This window comes from Erythrolamprus reginae, chromosome 1 (genome assembly GCF_031021105.1).
Source record: "Erythrolamprus reginae isolate rEryReg1 chromosome 1, rEryReg1.hap1, whole genome shotgun sequence".
NCBI classification, from domain to species: Eukaryota; Metazoa; Chordata; class Lepidosauria; order Squamata; family Dipsadidae; genus Erythrolamprus; species Erythrolamprus reginae.
Window position 1 is genome coordinate 302,747,083 of NC_091950.1, and position 23,635 is coordinate 302,770,717.

At 38.6% G+C, this 23,635-nt stretch overlaps 2 protein-coding genes across 2 annotated transcripts in view; both read right to left on the reverse strand.

Annotated features, from left to right (window-relative positions):
• LOC139157052 (uncharacterized) overlaps window positions 1–23,635 on the reverse strand; it is a 288,628-nt gene that overhangs the window by 204,642 nt on the left and 60,351 nt on the right. The window lies entirely within an intron of this gene.
• Window positions 5,503–21,955, reverse strand: TRAPPC3L (trafficking protein particle complex subunit 3L). Its single transcript, XM_070739551.1, has 6 exons — window positions 21,884–21,955; window positions 20,130–20,177; window positions 18,444–18,541; window positions 17,302–17,401; window positions 8,969–9,154; window positions 5,503–7,381 (listed from the first exon to the last, which is right to left on the reverse strand). The coding sequence occupies exons 1-6, from the start codon at window positions 21,923–21,925 to the stop codon at window positions 7,262–7,264; spliced, it is 594 nt and encodes a 197-aa protein (XP_070595652.1). The 5' UTR covers window positions 21,926–21,955; the 3' UTR covers window positions 5,503–7,261.

The following is a 23,635-nucleotide window of genomic DNA, read 5'->3' on the forward strand; positions in this document are numbered from 1 at the left end:
AGCTAACATCATGAATGTTTGTGACAGCCTGCTCTTGCTTAATTTAGCCAACTCTATGAAGACTTGATGTCACTGTATATTCCCTAACTTCCCAAGTCTGTAACAAAAGGTCCCCAAGACTTCCAAAATCAAAGTAAATGCAAACATTAAAGTTTTAGGAAAAGTCTGAATACTAATCTAGAATCTAGCATTTCTCAGCCTCAACAACTTTTAATATTTGTGGACTTCAACTCTCAGAATTCCCCAAGCAAACTGCTAGCTAAGGACATTTGGGAGTTGAAATCCAGAAAAATTAAAGAGCTGCGTTTGAAAATTATTGCTATAAGACATTCTGGCAAGTCAAATTAACTTAAAAAGAGAAGTGCTGTTCAACACATATAGAAGGACTATTTATATATATAAAAATCTATGACAGGAAATAATATTGTTTTTATGACAGGATATCCTTTTCAAATTGTTCAGGGGAAAGCAGGCTGTTTCTCGGAAAGTATCATGGTCTTACAAATCAGTGAATGTTATCATATTGATAATTTTTTTGCTTCAGACAAAAGCCTAGCTCAATTATGGCAAACCTATGGCACGGATGCCACAGGTGGCATACAGAGACATATCTGCTGGCATGCGAACTGTTGTCCTAGCTCATCTCGAACATGCATGTGTGTGCTGGCTAGCTGATTTTTGGCTCACACAGCTCTGGGAGGGCGTTTTTGGCTTCCAGAGAGCCTCCAAGGGGATGGGGAAGGGTATTTTTGTCCTTCCTCAGCTCCAGGGAAGCCTTTGGAGCCTGGGGAGGGCAAAACAGGAGCCTACTGGGCCCACCAAAAGTTGGGTAACAGGCCATTTCCAGCCTCCAGAGGGCCTCTGGGGCAAATGCCAATATTATTAGTTCCAGCTACATTGCAGGAGTTATCAGAACATGGCTGTACACAGTCATTAACTGCTTCCAGGACTCCGGCTCTGGATTTTGCCTCCTGAAGCCTTTTCCAATGATGGATATAGCCACAAGGTAGTGGAGATTTGCAGTCAGTTTCCCTTCTCCTAATGGTTGACCAGGGCATCTTCCATGACTTGCCGTGCTCTTAGCATACCACATCACTTCCATAGACTGCCTTCATGACCGTTGAGCTATTCTAGTAGTTTCATCCACTGTGCTGGAATTTGTCTTCACATGCTCAGGATGGACAATTCCCTATCTTGCTGAAGGTCAGTGATCCATCGGCTACTCTCAGCCTCATTTGGCCAGCCTGTTGAAGATATTGCCCGGGTATGGCTGCTGCGCATGCTACAGCTACTAGGAGCCACAGGTGAGAGCTAAGTGACAGACAGGTGGGGATCAAAGGTGAAAAAACTTCCCTAGAAGAGCTGCCATAAAAGAACACAACATGCCCCTACACGAGAGGTGCTCCCCTCCCTGAGTACCCCATACACCCCATTTTGGTGTGACATTGCATATTTAAAATATGCCTTTCAGTAAACTAGAACTCAGAAGATATATGTTAACCTCTGTAAGAAGCTGCAAATTGAATGCTTTGCACTGAAATGCAGATTAAATGCCTTTTCCCCCTACCCCCAATTTTATAGAAAATGCAAGAATTGAATTATTTTAAAGCACATTTTAGGTTTCAAGATAAAAGTGATAGCTAGTGGAGGACTTCCGGTCTGGAAGAGACCGCAGCGGAGTCTCCACCGGCAGGGCTCTGCCCCGAGACTCCTTCTACCCCTCCGAAGGTCGCTAATTGCGATCAGATCGGGTCCGGATGGCCCGATCCTAGAACAGGGGGCTCCCCTAGTCAGGTAGAGTATGAAAAAAATCGAGTTGGCATCTTAATGTGGATTATGTTGAAATTACTAGTTGTTAAGTACCTAATAAAGAAACTTTTTCTGATTTGTATTTGAATTTGATGCGCATAACTGTGGCTTACAGATGAATATTTCTCCCACATTTTTATGTACACTGCTCAAAAAAATAAAGGGAACACTTAAACAACACACTATAACTCCAAGTAAATAAAACTTCTGGGAAATCAAACTGTCCACTTAGGAAGCAACAATTGATTGACAATCTATTTCACATGTTGTTGTGCATATTCAACTTTGTACAGAACGAAGTACTGTATTCAATGAGAATACAGTATTCATTCAGATCTAGGATGTGTTATTTGAGTGTTCCCTCTATTTTTTTTAGCCGTATATATTCAGTAGGATTCCTGAAATGAAGTATATTACATCAAGCCAGTTACAAGACTAGTGTGGCAAATGAGTTTAGAATTGCAGTTAATACTTCGTGACAAGTAAGGCCTTTAAAATTGCTATGTAACCTATCAGTAATATTAAAAGTCAGGATAGTTAAATACAGTAGGGGAGGGGAAGTCTCTTTTTTACTTTCACTTATCCTTTCATCATCATGCTCAGGACAAAGAATATTAAATGGGTTCTCTTAATTTTTAATTCTAAGTAAAGCAAATAGGATTTTCTCATCTTTTGACATTAAAAATGCAATCTAGCTCAAAAGGAATTATTTCAATTTTTTCCCCCCCTAGGAGACTTCCACTCCTAACCACTGCATTTCTCAAGGATGTAAATTTAGCTTTATGAATGTTTAGAGCAGATGGCTGAATTTGTGGAAATGAAATGATGAAAAAGATGAATCCTATTTGGTTCTGGCTTCATGGCACTTGAGAATTTCCCTTTGTTATTAGTGTTATTGCAATTTATTGTGTTTTTTCATCTTTTTTGAAATATGGCAGTTTTTGGAAGAGGTGTTCAGATATTCTGATTATTAATGATATAGATATTTATAATTTTAAAGAGCTAACATCATGAATGTTTGTGACAGCCTGCTCTTGCTTAATTTAGCCAACTCTATGAAGACTTGATGTCACTGTATATTCCCTAACTTCCCAAGTCTGTAACAAAAGGTCCCCAAGACTTCCAAAATCAAAGTAAATGCAAACATTAAAGTTTTAGGAAAAGTCTGAATACTAATCTAGAATCTAGCATTTCTCAGCCTCAACAACTTTTAATATTTGTGGACTTCAACTCTCAGAATTCCCCAAGCAAACTGCTAGCTAAGGACATTTGGGAGTTGAAATCCAGAAAAATTAAAGAGCTGCGTTTGAAAATTATTGCTATAAGACATTCTGGCAAGTCAAATTAACTTAAAAAGAGAAGTGCTGTTCAACACATATAGAAGGACTATTTATATATATAAAAATCTATGACAGGAAATAATATTGTTTTTATGACAGGATATCCTTTTCAAATTGTTCAGGGGAAAGCAGGCTGTTTCTCGGAAAGTATCATGGTCTTACAAATCAGTGAATGTTATCATATTGATAATTTTTTTGCTTCAGACAAAAGCCTAGCTCAATTATGGCAAACCTATGGCACGGATGCCACAGGTGGCATACAGAGACATATCTGCTGGCATGCGAGCTGTTGTCCTAGCTCATCTCCAACATGCATGTGTGTGCTGGCTAGCTGATTTTTGGCTCACACAGCTCTGGGAGGGCGTTTTTGGCTTCCAGAGAGCCTCCAAGGGGATGGGGAAGGGTATTTTTGTCCTTCCTCAGCTCCAGGGAAGCCTTTGGAGCCTGGGGAGGGCAAAACAGGAGCCTACTGGGCCCACCAAAAGTTGGGTAACAGGCCATTTCCAGCCTCCAGAGGGCCTCTGGGGCAAATGCCAATATTATTAGTTCCAGCTACATTGCAGGAGTTATCAGAACATGGCTGTACACAGTCATTAACTGCTTCCAGGACTCCGGCTCTGGATTTTGCCTCCTGAAGCCTTTTCCAATGATGGATATAGCCACAAGGTAGTGGAGATTTGCAGTCAGTTTCCCTTCTCCTAATGGTTGACCAGGGCATCTTCCATGACTTGCCGTGCTCTTAGCATACCACATCACTTCCATAGACTGCCTTCATGACCGTTGAGCTATTCTAGTAGTTTCATCCACTGTGCTGGAATTTGTCTTCACATGCTCAGGATGGACAATTCCCTATCTTGCTGAAGGTCAGTGATCCATCGGCTACTCTCAGCCTCATTTGGCCAGCCTGTTGAAGATATTTCCCGGGTATGGCTGCTGCGCATGCTACAGCTACTAGGAGCCACAGGTGAGAGCTAAGTGACAGACAGGTGGGGATCAAAGGTGAACGAACTTCCCTAAAAGAGCTGCCATAAAAGAACACAACATGCCCCTACACGAGAGGTGCTCCCCTCCCTGAGTACCCCATACACCCCATTTTGGTGTGACATTGCATATTTAAAATATGCCTTTCAGTAAACTATGCATTTAGAACTCAGAAGATATATGTTAACCTCTGTAAGAAGCTGCAAATTGAATGCTTTGCACTGAAATGCAGATTAAATGGCTTTTCCCCCTACCTCCAATTTTATAGAAAATGCAAGAATTGAATTATTTTAAAGCACATTTTAGGTTTCAAGATAAAAGTGATAGCTAGTGGAAATGTTTACCCTCTTTCTGAGATTCATAATAGGTGGACCAGCAACAGAACGTTTTATTTATTTAATTTATTATTTATTTTGTGCAATACACAATGCCGGTTTTAGTGGGTATATATCTATATACACATAGTAAAATACATGATGAAGGTTATAGAGGAGATACTCATAGTAAAATATATTTAAGAAATAATAGAAAAGATGATATAGTAATAGAACATATCAATGAAAGAATAGAAGAAGAGAAATAGGAATAAAAGAAAGGAATAGGAGATATAGGAGAGCAATAGGAATAGTCCCCATTTTGTGCAAAATCTTACCCTTGGTAAGTATAGGCAAGTCCAACTATGTTCCAGCAACTCTTTTGTCCATAGTGCTATTTGAGTGACCATAATATCTTGAGTATCATCCTTATGTTAATTGTTGCATTTATTTTGCTGTACTTTTACATTTGTAAACTGCTCTGAGTCATATGGATTAAAAGGGCTTTATAAATTTTTGTTAAATAAATGAATAAATAAATAGGGTAATTGCATCCATCCATACATCTGCCATATACTGCAAATCAGGATTCTTGGAAATTGAAATATCCCACAGGGTTATTAAAAAACAAGCAAACAAAACTAGTAACCAGGAATTTTTGCTCAGGAAGTCTTTGAGTGGTTTATTTCTCAGAAGCCATGTGTCTGTTAAAGTTATATAATGAAAGTTGCATAATTTCTTAGCTAAGTTTTGATCCTCCTTTTCCTCACTATATGTTATGTCAGAAGAAGAGTTTGGTAAATCTCGAAGATAAATGAAGGCAATTATTTAACACATACTTTCGCTTTTGACAGAATAATCATCTCCAAACACAAAAATATATTTTACATTCTCATATAATTTCTTAAATTCATGCCCAATTTAGTTCAGTTAATATATTTATATATTTCATTCACCCTTTCCATTTAAAATTATACACATCTTAAAAGCCAAAGCATATAATTAAATTTAAAAAAATATCAGCAAATCCTTTTATCAACAGAGATAGTGAAAGCAGAGGACTGTCAAAACCCTGACAAAAGATATGGGCATCATTTTGAAGGTAACTCAAGAAATGCAAGAGTCAAAATAAGGAAGCGATCTTTGGATGGTATCAGGGATCCTGGGGAGGAAAAGTATTAGGAGCTTAAGTATTTATTACGTTTTGGTTCTAAAACAGGGGTCTCCAACCTTGGAAACTTTAAGCCAGGAGGACTTCAAATCCCAGAATTCAACTCCCAACAAATCTGGCTGGGGAATTCTGGGAGTTGAAGTCCACCAGGCTTAAAGTTGCCTAGGTTGGAGATCCTTGTTCTAAAGCATCTTTAACTTATTTTAGGGCTGCATTATCCTCTTCTACATTGCCTACCTCATGACATTAATTTGGAGAAGTATGATTGCAATTTGGAGACTCCTGCTGTAACCAACATGGAAAAGTTTGGTTGCTTTTAATTCTGTCTACTACAGAATTAGTAGTAATATATGCAAGTAGAGTTGCAGTAGTAACTGAATTACAATAGTAATTCATGCAAATACAGTTGCATGGAAAGGAGGTTGCATTTAATTCTGTTTATTACAGTTCATGGAATTTCCTTTTCTGGCCTCAGAAAGTTACCTCACGCAATTCCTCAGGAGAATTATTACTCCTAAGAAAACTTTGTTTTTTCCAGCCTTGCACTCAAATTTACTTCACTGAAACAAATGTAGCACAGCTCCAATATGAAGCAGCATGCAATGATATTTTTCGGGGGACAGAGATTTTACAGATATTCACCATCTAGTTTTTGGTAATAAATACATTTTGCACCACTACACATTCCCTGGGAGGGGGTTGCATGCTAATTTCTTGTTCCTCAAACAAGAGGAATGGGCATGCATGGCCTGGACTAGAAAAAAAATGTTTATTTTTATTTATTTATTTATTTATTTATTTATTTTGTCCAATACACAATGAGGGTTTTAGTGGGTATATATCAATATACACATAGTAAAATACATGATGAAGGTTATAGAGGAGATACTCATAGTAAAATATATCTAAGAAATAATAGAAAAGAAGATATAGTAATAGAACATATCAATGAAAGAATAGAAGAAGAGATATAGGAATAGAGGAAAGGTATAGGAGATATAGGAGAGCAATAGGACAGGGGACGGAAGGCACTCTAGTGCACTTGTACTCGCCCCTTACTGACCTCTTAGGAATCTGGATAGGTCAACTGTAGATAATCTAAGGGTAAAGTGTTGGGGGTTTGGGGATGACACTATGGAGTCCGGTAATGAGTTCCACGCTTCGACAACTCGGTTACTGAAGTCATATTTTTTACAGTCAAGTTTGGAGCAGTTAATATTAAGTTTCAATCTGTTGTGTGCTCTTGTGTTGTTGTGGTTGAAGCTGAAGTAGTCGCCGACAGGCAGGACGTTGCAGCATATGATCTTGTGGGCAATACTTAGATCTTGTTTAAGGCGTCTTAGTTCTAAACTTTCTAGGCCCAGGATTGAAAGTCTAGTCCCATAGGGTATTCTATTTCGAGTGGAGGAGTGAAGGGCTCTTCTGATGAAGTATCTTTGGACATTTTCAAGGGTGTTAATGTCTGAGATGCGATATGGGTTCCAAACAGATGAGCTGTATTCGAGGATGAGTCTGGCAAAAGTCATGTTCTGGGTGAATGATCCTTCCTATGTTAGAACGTCCCTCTTTGTAGGCAGCTACAAAGGCTTGGCAACATAATTACATACTTTTCGGCATAATGTACATAATTATTTCAGATAACAGTTTCATTTATTTCTCTTGTATTTCTTGGTTTCAGCCTTCTTCAAGAATGTGATTTGGATTTCTGTCACATCATCTCCTTTCAGAGTGTCTTGAAGGAAAATTACTTCAGCTGCTAGATGTATCTGAAAATGATAAGTTAAATAGGTGTTACCAGGACAAAGGCGCACAATGGCAGGAAAGGCATACGACAATGGGGTATTTTATTTATTTGTTAAACATATATTCTGAGATTCCATCAAATTAGGCTTGAAAAAAGAATAAAGCTTTTACCTGGTGCTGAAAACATGGGTGAAGATCAAAATGTATACAGTACTGCTAAATACTCATATACTATTATACTTACTGGGTTTACCTTCGCCTTCCAATTTTTAGGGCACCATTTCTACACCTCCTATATAAGATCCAGTTGCTAATATGGTAAATGAACCTTAAAAATAAAATCAGCTGTCTTTGGGACAGTCACTCACTCTAGGAAGAAAGCAATTGCAAACCACTTCTGAATATCTTGCCAAGAAAACTGTAAGGATTAATCCAGGGAGTCACTAACACTGGTGAATTGACTGACTGGTGAATTGTAATTCACCAACACAATTCACCACACACACACAAACAATAGCCAAGGATTATGTGGCTAGGTTTGTACTAAGCCATGGTTACAAACCATAATAGGTGAATTTATACAACAGGATGATCCAAAATTATGCTTAGCATATGTTGTGGTTAGCTCTGGCCCAGCTCCTGTCCCAAGGACTGTGGATGTGGGGGAGACATCCACATGCCGCAGGCCTGTTTTGCCCCTGGTGTAATCTGCTGATGAAGGTTTCTCTGACCAAGAAGACATGAGTGACAGGGAGCAGGAGAGTGTGGCAGACAGCTCAGAAGGAAATCAATTATCTAGCTCCTCCTTGGATTCAGAACAAGAGTTAATGATATGGCCACGCATGCCGAGAGCGATGCATAGGCAACAACAACTGAGAGATTATTATCAAAGAAAATGAGGCCACCTGTGGTTGGGTGGGGCTGTGGTAATTAGTGAGGCTGCTATAAATAGCAGCCTGTGGGTTTGGCCATTGTGGAGGATTATCTGATCGTTGTGTTTCGTGACTGCTTTACTGACTTTGATCTTTTGTGTGCTGATTTTTCCCCGCTTTGAAACTAAACCAGAGCAAAGTGTGTTTCACTTTGTGAAAGAAGAAGGACTGTGAATTGCCTCAGAGCTGCAAGCTAAGTATCACAGAACTGATAAGGGACTTGTACAAATTACCAGTTTGTTTGGAGACAAGTGCTCTTTGCTATACCAAAAGAGGGCTTGGTTTAAGTGAATTTTCATTATAAAGAACATTGTTTTGAATTTTCAAACGTGTATCTGTCCCAAATTTGTACCTGTGAATTTTTGGGAGGAGTCTACCAGAGAGCCCGACAGAACAGTATAATCACACAATTGATCACGTGCCCCCAGGGGGAGCAAGGAAAGTGGAGAGGGGCTTACAATGAAGGCCTTGCAATGTGATGCAATGCACACTCCATCTTTTACATAGCTGTTACAATGCCCGTACCAAATGCTGGAGGTTGTGTCATGTTATGCATGTATATTGCCACTAGGGAAGCCTCATGGTTAGGAACAAATAAGTATGAGGCTATTCTGGGTATGGGGTGGGGGTGGGGACAGAAAAAGGCACAGTTAGAAGAGCCAGTATCCATTTTCTTACCATTTCCAGAGCGCCTCTGATAGTCCCAGACAATAGGTTGCAATAGCAAAGAGATGATCGACTTGCTGGTAGCTCCTCCACAAAGTCTACTAAGGGATTCTTGGCCAGAATGAGAGAAAACTCATTTCCCATTGCATTGTTGCAAGTCACAGTAGGGGTGATACCCAGATACATCTTAAAAGCAACCTGACAATGAAATGAAAAATGTGTGCCATGTCATCACTGTGTCAAACCATAAGCTATCTTAAATAAATTTGGACATTTCTTTTATTTATTACCATTAGGAATCATAATTATCATTCAAGCATTCAACCAATCAATCAGAATAGAGCAGGAAGGGACCTTGGAGGTCTTCAAGACCAACCCCATGCTGAAGCAGGAGATCCTACACCAGTGATGGCGAACCTTTTTTTTGGTTCGCCTACCAAAAAGGTGTGTGTGCGCGCGCCTAGTATGCGCTCATGTGTTCACACCCATTCCTCCCCCCCCCCCCATACCCATGCTGTCCCTGCACATGTACACAATCCCCCTCATCTCCACACATGCACATAGGCCTCACTGAAGCCTGGGACGGTGAAAAAATGGCCAAATGGGCAAACCAAATTTTGGGAAAAAGGACTTCTAGTTTGCCCATTGTACTGTTTTTTGCACTCTGGAGCCTTCAGGAAAGCTTCCTGAAGCCCCAGAGTGCGATAAACAGCACAATAGGAAAACTGGAAGTCTGTTTTTCTGAACTTCCACTTTGCCAGTTGGGTGGTTTTTTGCACTCTGGGGACAAGGAAGGTGGCTAGTGCGTCCATGCACACTGGCCTGGCATTGATATAGCGCAGGGGTAGGCAAAGTTGGCTCTTCTATGATACATGGACTTCAATTTCCAAAATTTCTGAGCTAACATGATTGGCTCAGGAATTCACCATTACTTCACGGACTGCATTGGTTACCAATCTGTTTCCGGACACAATTCAAAGTGTTGGCTATGACCTATAAAGCCCTACATGGTATAGGACCAGACTATCTCCGAGACCGCCTTCTGCTGCATGAATCCCAGAGACTGGTGAGGTCCCACAGAGTTGGTCTCCTTAGGGTCCCATTGACCAAACAATGTCAGCTGATGGGACCTAGGGAAAGAGCCTTCTCTATGGGGGCCCCGGCCCTCTGGAACCAGCTCCCTCTGGAGATTCACACTGCCCCCACTCTTCTCGCGTTCCGGAAGAGTTTAAAAACTCATCTTTGCCGCCAGGCCTAGGGTTCCTTAGATCTTCCTCCCTGACCAATGAATGCTTTAGTTTGATTGTTGAATGAATGATATTGATGGTTTTTCTTTTTTTAATTAGTTCAAGTTTCAAGTTTTATTGGATTTATATGCCGCCCCTCTCCGAAAACTCGAGGCGGCTAACAACAATCATGAACAATATACAATAAAATCCAATACTAAAAGCAAATTAAAACCTCTTAATATATAAAAACCAAACATACATACAAACATACCATGTATACAGTAATTAGAATTTTAAAGACTGTTTTTTAATATATTAATTGGATTGCTATTATTGTTTCTTGTTTTTTTGTACATGCTGGGAGCTGCCCCTAGTCCTCGGAGAAGGGAGGCATATAAATCCAATGAAATAAATAAACAAATGAATGAATGAATGAATAACTCTGGGAGTTGAAGTCCGCAGGTCGTAGAAGAGCCAACCTTGCCTATCCCTTACATAGAGCAACACTTGCATGCCCTCTAATATGGCTCCACATGCCACCTATGGCACGTGTGTAATAGGTTTGCCCTCATGGCCCTATACCATTTCATACAGGTGGCTGTCCAGTCTGTTCTTAACAACTTAACAACTTCCAATGATGAAGCACCACCAATGTCTAAAGGGAAGCTGTTCTACTGGTTAATTGTGCCCACTGTTAGGAAGTTTCTCCTTAATTCCATTTGGCTTCCCTCCTTGATTAGTTTTCATCCATTGTTTCTTGTCCTGCGCTCTGGTGCTTTCGAAAATAACTTGAGCCCCCTCCTCTTTGTGGCAGCCTCTCAAATACTGGGATTGGGGATTTTCATTAAAGGAACTACTGAATGGCAAGAGGATTAATGTTACAGCCTCCTTAGCATCAAGTTCACAAAACTTATTTTTTCATTTGCAATAATTTTGGGGGTGAGGCTGGGGAGTGAGAATTCACAATGATGCCAATGGGGGCTCTTCTCCTCTGAAGCTCACTCTAGAGCAGCATGTGTATGTGATCGTCAGGATTTCAGCTGGAAAGAAATTAATTCACAGTCTGAATGAAAACAACTCCCCTGGTTATTGCGTAAAAAGAAAAGAAAAAGTAATCCAGGCACACTTATTGGCTATGTCTGTTTAGAGTCATGCTTCTTTCTGGAGTTCTGCACAAAATAGAAGATATGTTTTGTTTTAATTCTCAAACCCAAACACGCCATCTGAAGTGTTCCATGGAAACATGTTGAGTTTGTTGCACTTTGACAAGACAAAAGCTAAAACAGCTTAGGCATTCTATATTCCAATGAAGCAAATGAATGAATGGAACATTTCAAGGATCTGAGTCAAAAGGGACAATGGAAATAGAGGAAAAACATTCTTATTCCTTTCTTTTTATCATAGGATTATAAGAACAGAGAGGGTAAATAAATAAATAAATAAATAAAAACACTGGTATAGATGGTCCTCGGCTTAAAACAGTTCATTTAATTCAAAGTTATAACAGCTTTGAAAAAAGTGACTTATGACTATTGTTCATATTTATGACTGTTGCAGCATCCCTATGATTACATTCAAGTGCTTGACAACGGGTTCATAATTACGATGGTCACAGTGTCCCAGGGTCATGTGATCCCCTTTTGCAACCACCTGACAAGAAAAGTCAATGGGGAATCCAGCTTCACTTAACAACCATGTTACTAATTAAACAACTTCAGTGATTCACGTAACAAATGTGGCAGGAAAAGTCATAAAATGGAGCAAAACTCGCTTAACAAATTTCTCACTTAGCAACATGAATTTTGGGCTCAACTGTGACTGTACGTTGAGAACTGCCTGTATTAAATTTGAGGTCAACTTCTGCTGTTAGCATATTGGGGGATATGGAGCTTATCTTCTATACCAAAAATCTCTACTGAACCTTTGGTTAAAGAAGGAGTGAATTTTATAATATTGGATATATGCTGAAGTTGTCTCTACAATGGTTAGATCAGTTCTTAGTTCCTTAACCTTATCTAGACCTCAGTCAGGAAGTTTATGCTCAATACCTAAAAAGCCAGAAGTTGAGATGCATCACTTTAATTAGGTCCGATTTTATCTGGACTTGAGTTACAAATCCTTTCCAGTTATATTAATGCATTTCCCCTCCAGTATTCCTACTATCTGCTTTGTTGAAATCATAGCAGGGTGAAATGCACACACAAAGCGTTTTGTACATGTGCAGAGGTTAAAAGAACCCAAATGGCGGTGTTTGGATGGGTGGGGGAAGCCTCACACTGTGATCACTAACGGCTCTACAACAACTGACTAGCCTGCCCGAACTGGGAACATTTCACCCCTGTATTATTTATAGAGCTGCACTTGTGTAATATTCTATTCCTTCTTAAAGTCTGAGAAGTGACTTATTTTCTTTATTAATGTTACTTCCCCTTGATTCACACAGCCCTACAGAAGGCAATGGAGCTGTCTGTTGTTATTCATCAGCTCTGTGACAGGGCTTAGCTATCTTCAGGAACAGGTTTGTATGGTTTGATGGAATATAATTAAACCTTCCTGGATCAATAGACATAGCCACAGATCTCTAAACACAACAATTTTTGCAGGCTAGCCAGGTCACGTTCATTCTGTACAGTGGATTTAGTTTCTGTTGAAAACTCAGTAGGATCTTATTCTATTAAAAAGGCACCAGAAAACCATTCTACTGATTTTAAGTTATGGGAGGTGGTATTAGACAATCTAAAACAATGTCTAGGGAATGAATTATACATGAGCTACTTGGGTTGATAGACTTAATGTCTGTATTGTTGAATAATTTCTAGGTTTGAAGTGAGGCTTTTATACCCTTTGAAGACTTTTTGCCTGTCTGCCAAGTTTCTTCAAAATATTTAGGCTCCTCTAAGAATAGAAAGCATAGTATGTTGTTTTTTATTAATGGATTGGTGATGGCCACTTTGATGTTCTATTCTAGAAGACAATTATACTTGCTTCTTCTTAGTCTTCTCTTTTGTTTTATTGGAATTGGAATGCAGTGGTTTCTTCTGGTACAATATTTTGGCCATTGTCAAGTTTTTAACATCTACTGAGCTCAAATCACCACAACAGGAAAAATTACAAAAAACCCCAAAAGTCAAAATAACTAATTAATCTTTGTTTAATCCTGGAAATAACAGATCTTAGAAGAATCATAACCAATATATTTTTTCATCAAAAGCTTAGATGTTCTTCCTTTGGTCTACAAAGCCCTTTTTTCTTAAAAGGTCTGTGCTAAAAGGATGAAGAATTCCAGCAAACACAGTGAATTAAAAAATATATAGCAAAATATACTATATACTATAAAGGAAGTGCAAGACCAATTTCACAGACAAAACCAGGAAAAGCTCCAGGCCCAGACAAGATAACTCCTTCTTGCTTAAAAACGTGTGCTGGCCACTATCTTCACTTGCATCTTTAATAAATCACTAGAGATGTGCTATGTTTCTTCTTGCTTCAAATGCTCTACTATCATCCCAGAGCCAAGAAACCCTCCATCAAGGAACTGAATGACATTAGACCGGTTGCTCTAACATCTGTAGTTATGAAGACCTTTGAAAGAGTAATGTTTGGTCATCTGAGAACCATCACGGATCTGCTGTTAGACCACTTGCAATTTGCCTATCAAACAAATAGATCGACAGATGATGCTGTTAATATGACTCTTCACCACAACCTACAACATTATGAATCTCCAAAGACCTATGCAAGGGTCCTCTTTGTAGACTTCAGCTCAGCATTTAATACCATCATTCCAGACACTCTTCTAATTAAACTAAACCAGCTAGTGGTACCTGACCACACTTGTAAATGGATCATAAGCTTTCTAACAGACAGGAAGCAACAGGTGAAGCTAAGCAAAATGACATCAGATACCTGCACAATTAGCACAGAAGTCCCCAGGGCTGTGTGCTCTCTCCACTTCTCTTCTTTTCATACATCATACTGTCAAAAGATCCTTCTGTTAAAATACTAAAGTTTGCAGACAGTACAATAGTAATTGGTATCATTCAAGATAATGATTAATCTGCATACAGATGGGAGATTGAACAACTAGCCTTGTGGCGCAACCAGAACAGCCTTGAACTAAATACATTCAAAACTATAGAAATGGTGATGGACTTTAGAAGAAAACCTCCAATACTTAACAGTAGAGTCATTCAAGTTTCTAGGTTCTATCATATCTCAAGACTTAAAATGGACACCTAACACCCAAAAGCCATAAAAAAGCACACCAACCAGTTAACCAACTGGTTTATATGGACTTTGGGAAGAACTTTATAAATATGTTCAAAGCAATCTATTCAAAACAGGCATCCAAAGTAATAATTAATGAAGAAACAACTAAAAGTTTCCAAATTGAAAAAGGCACAAGACAAGGTTACCCACTGTCCCTGTTACTGTTTGTATTATCACTGGAGGTATTAACTAGAACAATTCAGAAAGATGGTCAAATCAAAGGATTAGAGATTGCGAAAGAAATGTTTAAAATGTAAGATTCCACAGATGACCTGAAGAGCCCTTGCAATCAGGGGCAAGGCTGATGGAAGTACTGGGCGAATATGGTGAAGTGGCAGGTCTAAAGATAAACAGAGAAAAAACTAAAATGCTTGTTAAGAATATGACCAAAGAACATGAACATGAATTAGTGGACAGATTAAACATTTAGACTACCAAGAAAATATGATATCTAGGGATTCAATTAACAGCAAGGTGTGCCACACTCAATTAATTGAGCAGATTAAAATTGATTTGGATAGGTGGACAAACAAGCTTTCTTTTATGGGAAGAATAACAGTAATTAAAATGAACGTGCTACCTAAAATAGTATTCCTATTTCAATGCATACCAATTAAAATGACAAGGATTTTTTTATATATTAAAAAAAATGTACTTAAATTCATTTGGCAAGGGAAAAATGTGAAGATTAAGTTAAAATAATTACAGGATTCTAAGGAGAAGGGTAGATTTGGTCTCCTGGACTGGGAAAAATATTAACATGGATGCGGGATTGGATACAATTAAAAAATAGGAGATTACTAAGATTGGAAAGCCATGATACACAGATAGGGTTGCACATTATACTTTGCGAAGAAAAATACAAGGTTCACCAATACTTCCGGAGGCACTATATCAGGTGAGCGTTAATAGATGTTTGGGTAAAAATTAAGCAACAAATTTATATGCAACTCCCGAATTGGATATCAACATTGGAAGTGTACCTACATCCAAAGTTCATACAACCAAGAAAAGTAATAATGAATAGACAAGAGAGGAGAATTGAAGTCAAGGAAAAATCTTCAGGAAGAAGGTACAGAACTGGAATGGTGGGCATATCTTCAATTGCAATCATGATAAAGGAAACAAAAAAGATCCGGGTATAAAAACAGAGTTTACAGAATTAGATAAAAAATTATTAGAAAGAGAAGATAAAATGATTAAAAAACATATACCACTTCCTTCTGGAGCAGGTGATGGAGGAAGAACAAGTCAAGGAAACTATACTAAGGAGGAGGGGCATGGCCAATGCCCCAGTGGCACAGAGTTCCCCGTGCTCCACCAGGGAACCCTGAATCCCAGCCACCTAGTGACCCGGTATAAGTTGGTACTAGGTGGAGGGGAAAGGAAATAGACAGGCACCTGTGGGTGGACTGGGTGTGTGTGAAAACCTCCCAGGGAACCTACACCAGCCTCTTGGTCAGCAGCTGCGGAAGACAACCTGCTGTTATCCTAGCTATGGTAGCCGGAAACAGAAGGATTGTTTAAGAGACTGTGAGTCATCTTGAGCACAGGATAGAAGCACGTGCAGGAGAGAGAAGAGAAGGAATAAAAGCTGGTGAGTGCTTGGCCAACCTAAAGAATTAGAAGAGGAGTTAAAAATCCAACAGGAAAGAAAAGTGCTTTAAAATAGAGACAGCAGCTATCTAGCAAGTTGAAAAATCATAGAGAAAACAAAAGCCCAATTTTGAGGACTTCTTTTTTAAAGACTGGGAGAAACTAAAAGGATTGAAAGTGACTGGAAAATAAAATTTGGAAGAGAATATTTTAACACTAAGTGAATTTTAATAAACAAAGAATATATTTTGTAAAGAAAAAATGGGGTGTATTATTTGGAATAGATAATGCCACTTACTGGTTGGAAGACTAATTATATCAGACTGTGGTAATCTATCCATGTTGACAACTGAGACTAACCTTGAACAGAAAGAGTTATCTTGGAGCTAAAAAGAAACTCAAAAAAGTGCTATTTGAACTGATTTGGACTGGCTTAGGATGTATTTGTGAAACTTGGTGAACTGGATTAGATTATTTTAAAAGAGTATAAATGAAGAATCACAAAAGACTACAAACTTTCTGATATGATGAGATGGAAATATAAGAATTATAAGAATTTGAAGAAAATAATTTTCAAAGTACTGAAAGAGGCATATTTGTTAAAAAATACCTTACTAACTCTTTAATTGGTAATGCTATTTGTTATGGTATTGCAAATGGTGCAATCATAAGGCCAATTAAATCTCTTTCAAATTATAAATCTCTTGGATTATAAATTCAGAGTTTCCCACCAATATTTCGATTAGCTGGAAATCACACAAATTGGAGTCTAACACATATAAAAAAGGAAAAATAAGAGATCTCTGGGTTTGAAAGAAAGAAATAGGGATATCTGAAAATATTACTAATGATGAGCAAGATAGATATTTTAATGTCAATCTCACTTGGGAAATGGATGGATAGCCCTTTGGTCTTCTATCCTCCAGCTCTTGGAGACCTTTAATCAATTCAATAATAAATGAGTACCGATGTTTTGGGCTTATTCAGTTTCTCTGATTCTGTATAGTAACTCTTACCTTCTTTACATTAAAGCTAACCTTGTGAATCAATCTTTCTGGGTAATAGTTTACTGTTTCTTTCTTTCTGGGTTATTTTCTTTCTTTCTTTCCCTTTCGTTCTCTCTTTCCTTCCTTCCTTTTTTTCCCTTTTTTTCCCTTTATTTCCTTCCTTCCTTTCTTCTGGGTTATAGTCTGCTTAGGGGGCCAGACTGGAAATGAAGTGGTAAGAATTTGGCTTAGCATCTTTGGGTACCTGTGCAATTATTTCTGTAGTTTCAGAATAACTGCGGCATTTCTTCACAGCAGAGCGAGCCAAGAAATCTTCAACCAATCTGATGCCGATGCTGTATCCCCTGACCAAGGAGAAAAGAGAGAAAAAAGATGAAGAGGTGTCAGATTAACTTCCTGACATTTGATGTGAATATAAACAGGACACATGGTGCATGTTGTTCCAAGCATAAAGGCAGGATAAAATACATAGATAAGATGCCAAACTTGTGAGCTCCATTTTCAATAGTAGAGGTTCCGCGGACCAGTCCTTCACTGTTTCCGGGGCAGCCCCACGAACCAGATCTAACCACTCTGTGGGCCAGATCCAGCCCACAGGCCTTGAGTTTGACACCTCCGGCTGATAGTGATATTTGAATTTTTGAAGCATTCTGAGCTCAGTAAAATACAGAAGATTGGATGGTCAGCTTCAAAACATATTGTAGAACAGTGATTTTCAACCTTTTTTGAGCTGCGGCATTTTTTACATTTACAAAATCCTGGGGCACACCACCAACCAAAATGACACAAAATGACACTCTAAGACAGTACATATTATCCCCCACCCTGTGTATGTGTGTATGTGTGTGTATACACTCTTGAACCATTTCCAAAAATAGGTGAGGGCTGGGATTTTTCTCTCTCTTATTCTTTGGGTGCTTTTTATCATATGCTTTAAATCAAGTCACTTCTCTCTTTTGTTTCTCTCTCTTCCCTCTCATTCTCTGCCTCAATCATTTTCTCGTTTCTTTTTTTCTCCCCTTTTTTCTCTCATTTCTCTCTCTCTCCCTTCCTCTCTTTCTCTCTCTTGCTTTCTTTCTCTCTCTCGCTTTCTTTCTCTCTCTCTCTTGCTTTCTCTTTCTTTCTTGCTCCCTTTCTCTCTCTCTTTTTTTCTCTTTCTTGCTTTCTTTCTCTTTCTCTCTCTCTTTCTCACTCCCCTCTCGCGGCACACCTGACCATGTTCCACAGCACTGGTTGAAAAACACTGTTGTAGAGTAGAAACAAAATCCTACAGCCATTTTCCAAGCTGTTATCTACACTCAAGTAAACAGATTGAAGAACAGAGAAAAGATAACTAGCCATTTTCCCTCAAATTTGTCAGGCTGCTTCTTGCCATCTTATACTTACATGCTGTCCAAATATTTGTTTACATCTTCGTCCTTTTCATAATCCTTACACAGTTGGGCTACCAAAGCACCATACGTGAGCACAAAAAGCTCTCTACTCTGTCAATGACAGGAAATACGGAATGAGAATGGAAGAAAAAACATACTCCAAAAGCAAGTAGGCTGTGTGTGTGTGCATGGTTTTGCTTTATTGCATTGAATGATACCATTGTTGTGGCTTGTTAATCAGAGTTTATTATCACTCAGTGACTGCGGCCAAAAAGGACCTGTTTTAGTGTAATATGTCAATCCAGGCAGTGTCAGCAGCACAACTCCAGGTCCCGTCAACTAGACAATGTCGTTAGGTAGGACCTAGGGGAAGAGCCTTCTCTGTGGGGGCTCTGGCCTCCTGGGATCAGCTCCTCCTAGAGTTTCGCACTGCCCCCACCTTCCTCACCTTCCGTAAGAGTCTGAAGACTCATTTATGCTGCCAGGCTTGGGGTCATTAGACTCTGTATGTTAGTGATTGAATGGGAATGAGTGTTTTTTAATGGTCCTAGAGTTTTAGTAAGCTGCCCCGAGTCCTCAGAGGGATAGAAACATAGAAACATAGAAGACTGACGGCAGAAAAAGACCTCATGATCCATCTAGTCTGCCCTTATACTATTTTCTGTATTTTATCTTAGGATGGATATATGTTTATCCCAGGCATGTTTAAATTCAGTTACTGTGGATTTACCAACCATGTCTGCTGGAAGTTTGTTCCAAGGATCTACTACTCTTTCAGTAAAATATTTTCTCATGTTGCTTCTGATCTTTCCCCCAACTAACCTCAGATTGTGTCCCCTTGTTCTTGTGTTCACTTTCCTATTAAAAACACTTCTCTCCTGAACCTTATTTAACCCTTTAACATATTTAAATGTTTTGATCGAATACGGTGTATTCAAGTCCCACTTTAGGCCTGAAATCTTGGGCCAGGCACTCTCTGTTAGTCCAACTCACCTCACAGACTTCTTGTTGTGGGGAAAATAGGAGAGAATGGAGTGTTAGCTATATTAGTCGCTTTGAGTTATTCATTAAAATGATAAAGGCGGCGGATGTAAATTAATACATAAAATATTTCTACATAGAATATTGCTTCAAATGCATATTTTCTTTTGGGTAATATACTATGGTGCTATGTTTCTTAATCTCAGCAATTTAAGATGGATGGACTCTAAGACCGAGAATTCCCCTGAGATTATGAAATAGTGTCATGGCATGAGTTTGCATGTATGAAATTTGCTTTTATTTGAGAGGACAAAAAGCCCCAAAATGTAAAAATATTGCCACTTCTGGTGCTGCCACCTGGTGTCCTAGAAGAAAATATATATATGAAGACCTATTGAAAACACTTCCCTCCTGAACCTTATTTAACCCTTTGACATATTTAAATGTTTCGATCATGTCCCCCCTTTTCCTTCTGTCCTCCAGACTATACAGATTGAGTTCATTAAGTCTTTCCTGATACGTTTTATGCTTAAGGCCTTCCACCATTCTTGTAGCCCGTCTTGGCATATAAATCGCATCAAATAAAACAATCAAACAAACAAACTGCATTTATGCTGAAAAAAATAATAATACTACCATATATGCCAGTATGAATCCCTCAAATATCTCAGAACCCACAGACAAAAATTAGGACAGAGGCATTAGTCAGTCTGCATACCATATGATGAGCTGATGCAGAGGATGAGATGGTGGGCAAATGCCAGTCCTACAACACAAGAAGAAGTAAAAGAAGATGGAGCACAAAATATCTTGATTTTTAAGTTTTGTTTACTTTTTAAATAAGAGTTTATGATTAACTGAAAAGGCAATTCACTAACCAAAAGAAAAAAAATAGCAATAAGCTACTTAGTGAGAAATAATACCAATAAGGAGCACAATAGAATTTAATTCTTAGCTGGAGTGAGGAACTAGCTTTACACCAGAATCAATCGTTTTAAGGCATCGGCCTAGAAACCAGATGACGGTGCATTCAAGTCCCACTTTAGGCCTGAAATCTTGGGCCAGGCACTCTCTGTTAGTCCAACTCACCTCACAGACTTCTTGTTGTGGGGAAAATAGGAGAGAATGGAGCGTTAGCTATATTAGTCACTTTGAGTTATTCATTAAAATGATAAAGGCGGCGGATGTAAATTAATACATAAAATATTTGTACATAGAATATTGCTTCAAATGCATATTTTCTTTTGGGTAATATACTACAGTGCTATGCTTCTTAATCTCAGCAATTTAAGATGGATGGACTCTAAGACCGAGAATTCCCCTGAGATTATGAAATAGTGTCATGGCATGAGTTTGCATGTATGATATTTGCTTTTATTTGAGAGGACAAAAAGCCCCAAAATGTAAAAATATTGCCACTTCTGGTGCTGCCACCTGGTGTCCTAGAAGAAAAAAATATATATGAAGACCTATCCAAAAATACCAGGAACTGAAATTATTTGAGGCGAAATGACAGCATCTTCAATACAATTTCTGCTTAAAACCATTCAAATATAGACTCAGAGCATCTATATTGGTGGTGGTGGGGAGTGCAATTATTGAAAACTGCCTCAGCTGGAAACCAGCCCTTTACAAAACATCTTACCATCTAAAATACAATTCAGTGTCAAAGTGATTCAAAGAACTAGAAAAGTTTAAACATTAAAACAGGCGCAAGCCAGAAAAGTCAAAACAAAATGTAGACCAACACCATCTTTTTCTTTCCTTGATTCAATTTGCACTGGGCATGGCTGAGAGATTAAATCTTACTCTTTGCACAGTTAAACATTTCTTAATTAAATCATTGTCACTTGTCATGCATTCATCAAAATATACAATACTTCTAAGATTCATATCTTTGTGTAACCAGAAGGGAAATTTCCTGGGTATCCTTGGAATATGGCAGGCAGGCAGGCAGGCAGGCAGGCAGGCAGGCAGGCAGGCAGGAAGGAAGGGCTGATTAGGTAGAGAAGGGAATCTACGACAACTTATTTCTTCATACTTTACTAAAAGAGTAGCATGCCAGTCAAAATTCATGAATACCACTTATTGTTATTATTATTTAGCATCTGATGAGAACATGATGGAACAGGAGTAAACATATACACCTAACCCACATAGTTTTATAGAAATTTTCTATGGGGTTTGGCAGGGGCTTCATAATTGATGAATGCCAGTGGTTTTGTGGGTTTTCTATAGATTCAATTTTGTGGGAAAGCATCCTTGCCATAACCACAAGAACTGGACCTGGAAGTATGGTCAAAAAGAGTTCTTTCTTCCTATTCACCCCATTTAATAAGTAAAGAGTGAAGACGTCACTAGTATACTGAATTCACAAAACGCATTCAGTAGGGATAATGAAGAATACTACCTTAAAAGCAACAAGCATAATGAGTTTTGGTAGCTGCTAGTAGATATACAAGCAAGTCTTACAATTTTGGAGTTTTCTGGTCTTCTATTTGTTGGATGTGCCATTCTTCTTGGACGGTGGGAAGATACCAGCAGTTATTATATTCCTTCTGACTTAGATAGCATTTTTCTCTGATGCTTTGGCTGCTTGTTGCTCCATTTCTTTCTCAACCCTGGTCCTATACCCTGTTTGTAATGAACTCTGATGCTACAGATCCTGTTTTCTGATTCCTGCTACAGATGCCCCTCCTCTTCTCGGTAAGCCTGAAGTCTTCCAACAGAAATGTGTTTGGCAGGGAATCCGGCTTACTTCAGTAAACAACCTGACTCAGATCGTTAACTGATCCATTAAACAAAACAGTCTGCAAATTACATGTAAAATAGCTATCTCTCTGCTCGAAGCTTGCCACTGAGGAGATACACTCAGGAGATACTTTCAGAGAGGCTTTTAACAAGGCTCTGCCTTGTTCGTAATATTTTAATGGCAGGGGCAAACATTTTCCACTCGCCACTTTCTGAGGTACTTTTAGAGCAAGCTTTTAGGGCACATTTGCCCTAACAAGGTACACAATTTAATGAAGATGTGAGACGGAAGCGCCATTTGTAAAACTGTGCTTCTTAGCGCATCACTTTTTCCATAATCTCTTTCTTTTCTAGATGTCCATCAGAGATAAAAGGGCTTGGTAGAGCTTTAGACCACACAAAAGCAAACACTCTTCCTTTTCAATTTCCACTAGAGATATTTTCTTATCAGATTTCTCAATGCCTTCAAAAATGACAGAGCTTTTAACGCAGTTGAAACGATCTTAAAAATTTAGGGATATCAAGAGATGTATCTGCTTTGAAAGTAGTTCAGGTTGAACTGTATAGCACAATCAAACATGAGGAGTTGACCATGGGAAGAAAAAAATATGACATTATATATTACATCACAAAATATTTTATGACCATTTTTATGTCATAAAGTACAGTAGTACCTCTAGATACCAGCTGCTTCACATGCGAGTATTCCAAGTTACGAGGTGCGACGCGAGCGAAATTTCTGTTCGACACCCGAGCTCAAATTCGGGATACGAGCCGAGCTTCCATTAGGTAGCGCAAGAATCTCCTTGCTTCCAGTTATCTCGGCGCGAAAAACAAAGTCTAAAGGCATTCGTTCGAGATGCGAGTTTATCGACTTAGGAGCTCAGGTCTGGAACAAATTAAACTTGTACTGTATAAATGTTGTCAAACTTCAACTTGGTGGGAGTCTGGAGTCCTGGATTTTGGAACCATTCTGTAAGTTTCTCAATTTGATGTACCTTGGTTCATTTTGCTCTTCTGTGCACTATTTTTCCCAGTTAAAGATTATAGAGAAAATAGTATTAGTAGTATATAGGTAAAGAAAAGCCAGTAAGGAAGGGAAGAGAAGATGATTTTTTAAATATTAAAAATAAACTTTATTTGTAACACACAAAATACAAACAACAAAACACAAACACAAAAACATTAAAATAAAAGTTGGACAGTTTGTGACGTACCTGTAATACAATTCTAACAGTGCTTATTTTCTATTACACAGATTGTATTTACATCAAGTCTTAGCAAAGATTTATTCCGGTATATTTTTTTTCTTTGTTTTCCTTTTGTGACTGATCCTCTGACATTTACTCTCCAAATTATCTAACATTTAGATGATTTTTGACCGGTAACATCAATGAATTTTCCCTTTGGAATTGCCCTAAATTATTGTAGCATAAGCTGACAGCAGAAAACAGAGTTTAACCCAGTAGTGGG

What these genes read in the sequence shown, in the direction of transcription:
- TRAPPC3L (XM_070739551.1), bottom strand. Translation starts at nt 21,925, where the DNA reads ATGGCACATCCAACAAATAGAAGACCAGAAAACTCCAAAATT. An exon ending in CTGCATCAGCTCATCATATG is followed by an intron (nt 18,542 to 20,129) that starts GTATGCAGACTG and finishes TGTCATTGACAG; the next exon opens with AGTAGAGAGCTTTTTGTGCT. An exon ending in AACAAATATTTGGACAGCAT is followed by an intron (nt 17,402 to 18,443) that starts GTAAGTATAAGA and finishes CTCCTTGGTCAG; the next exon opens with GGGATACAGCATCGGCATCA.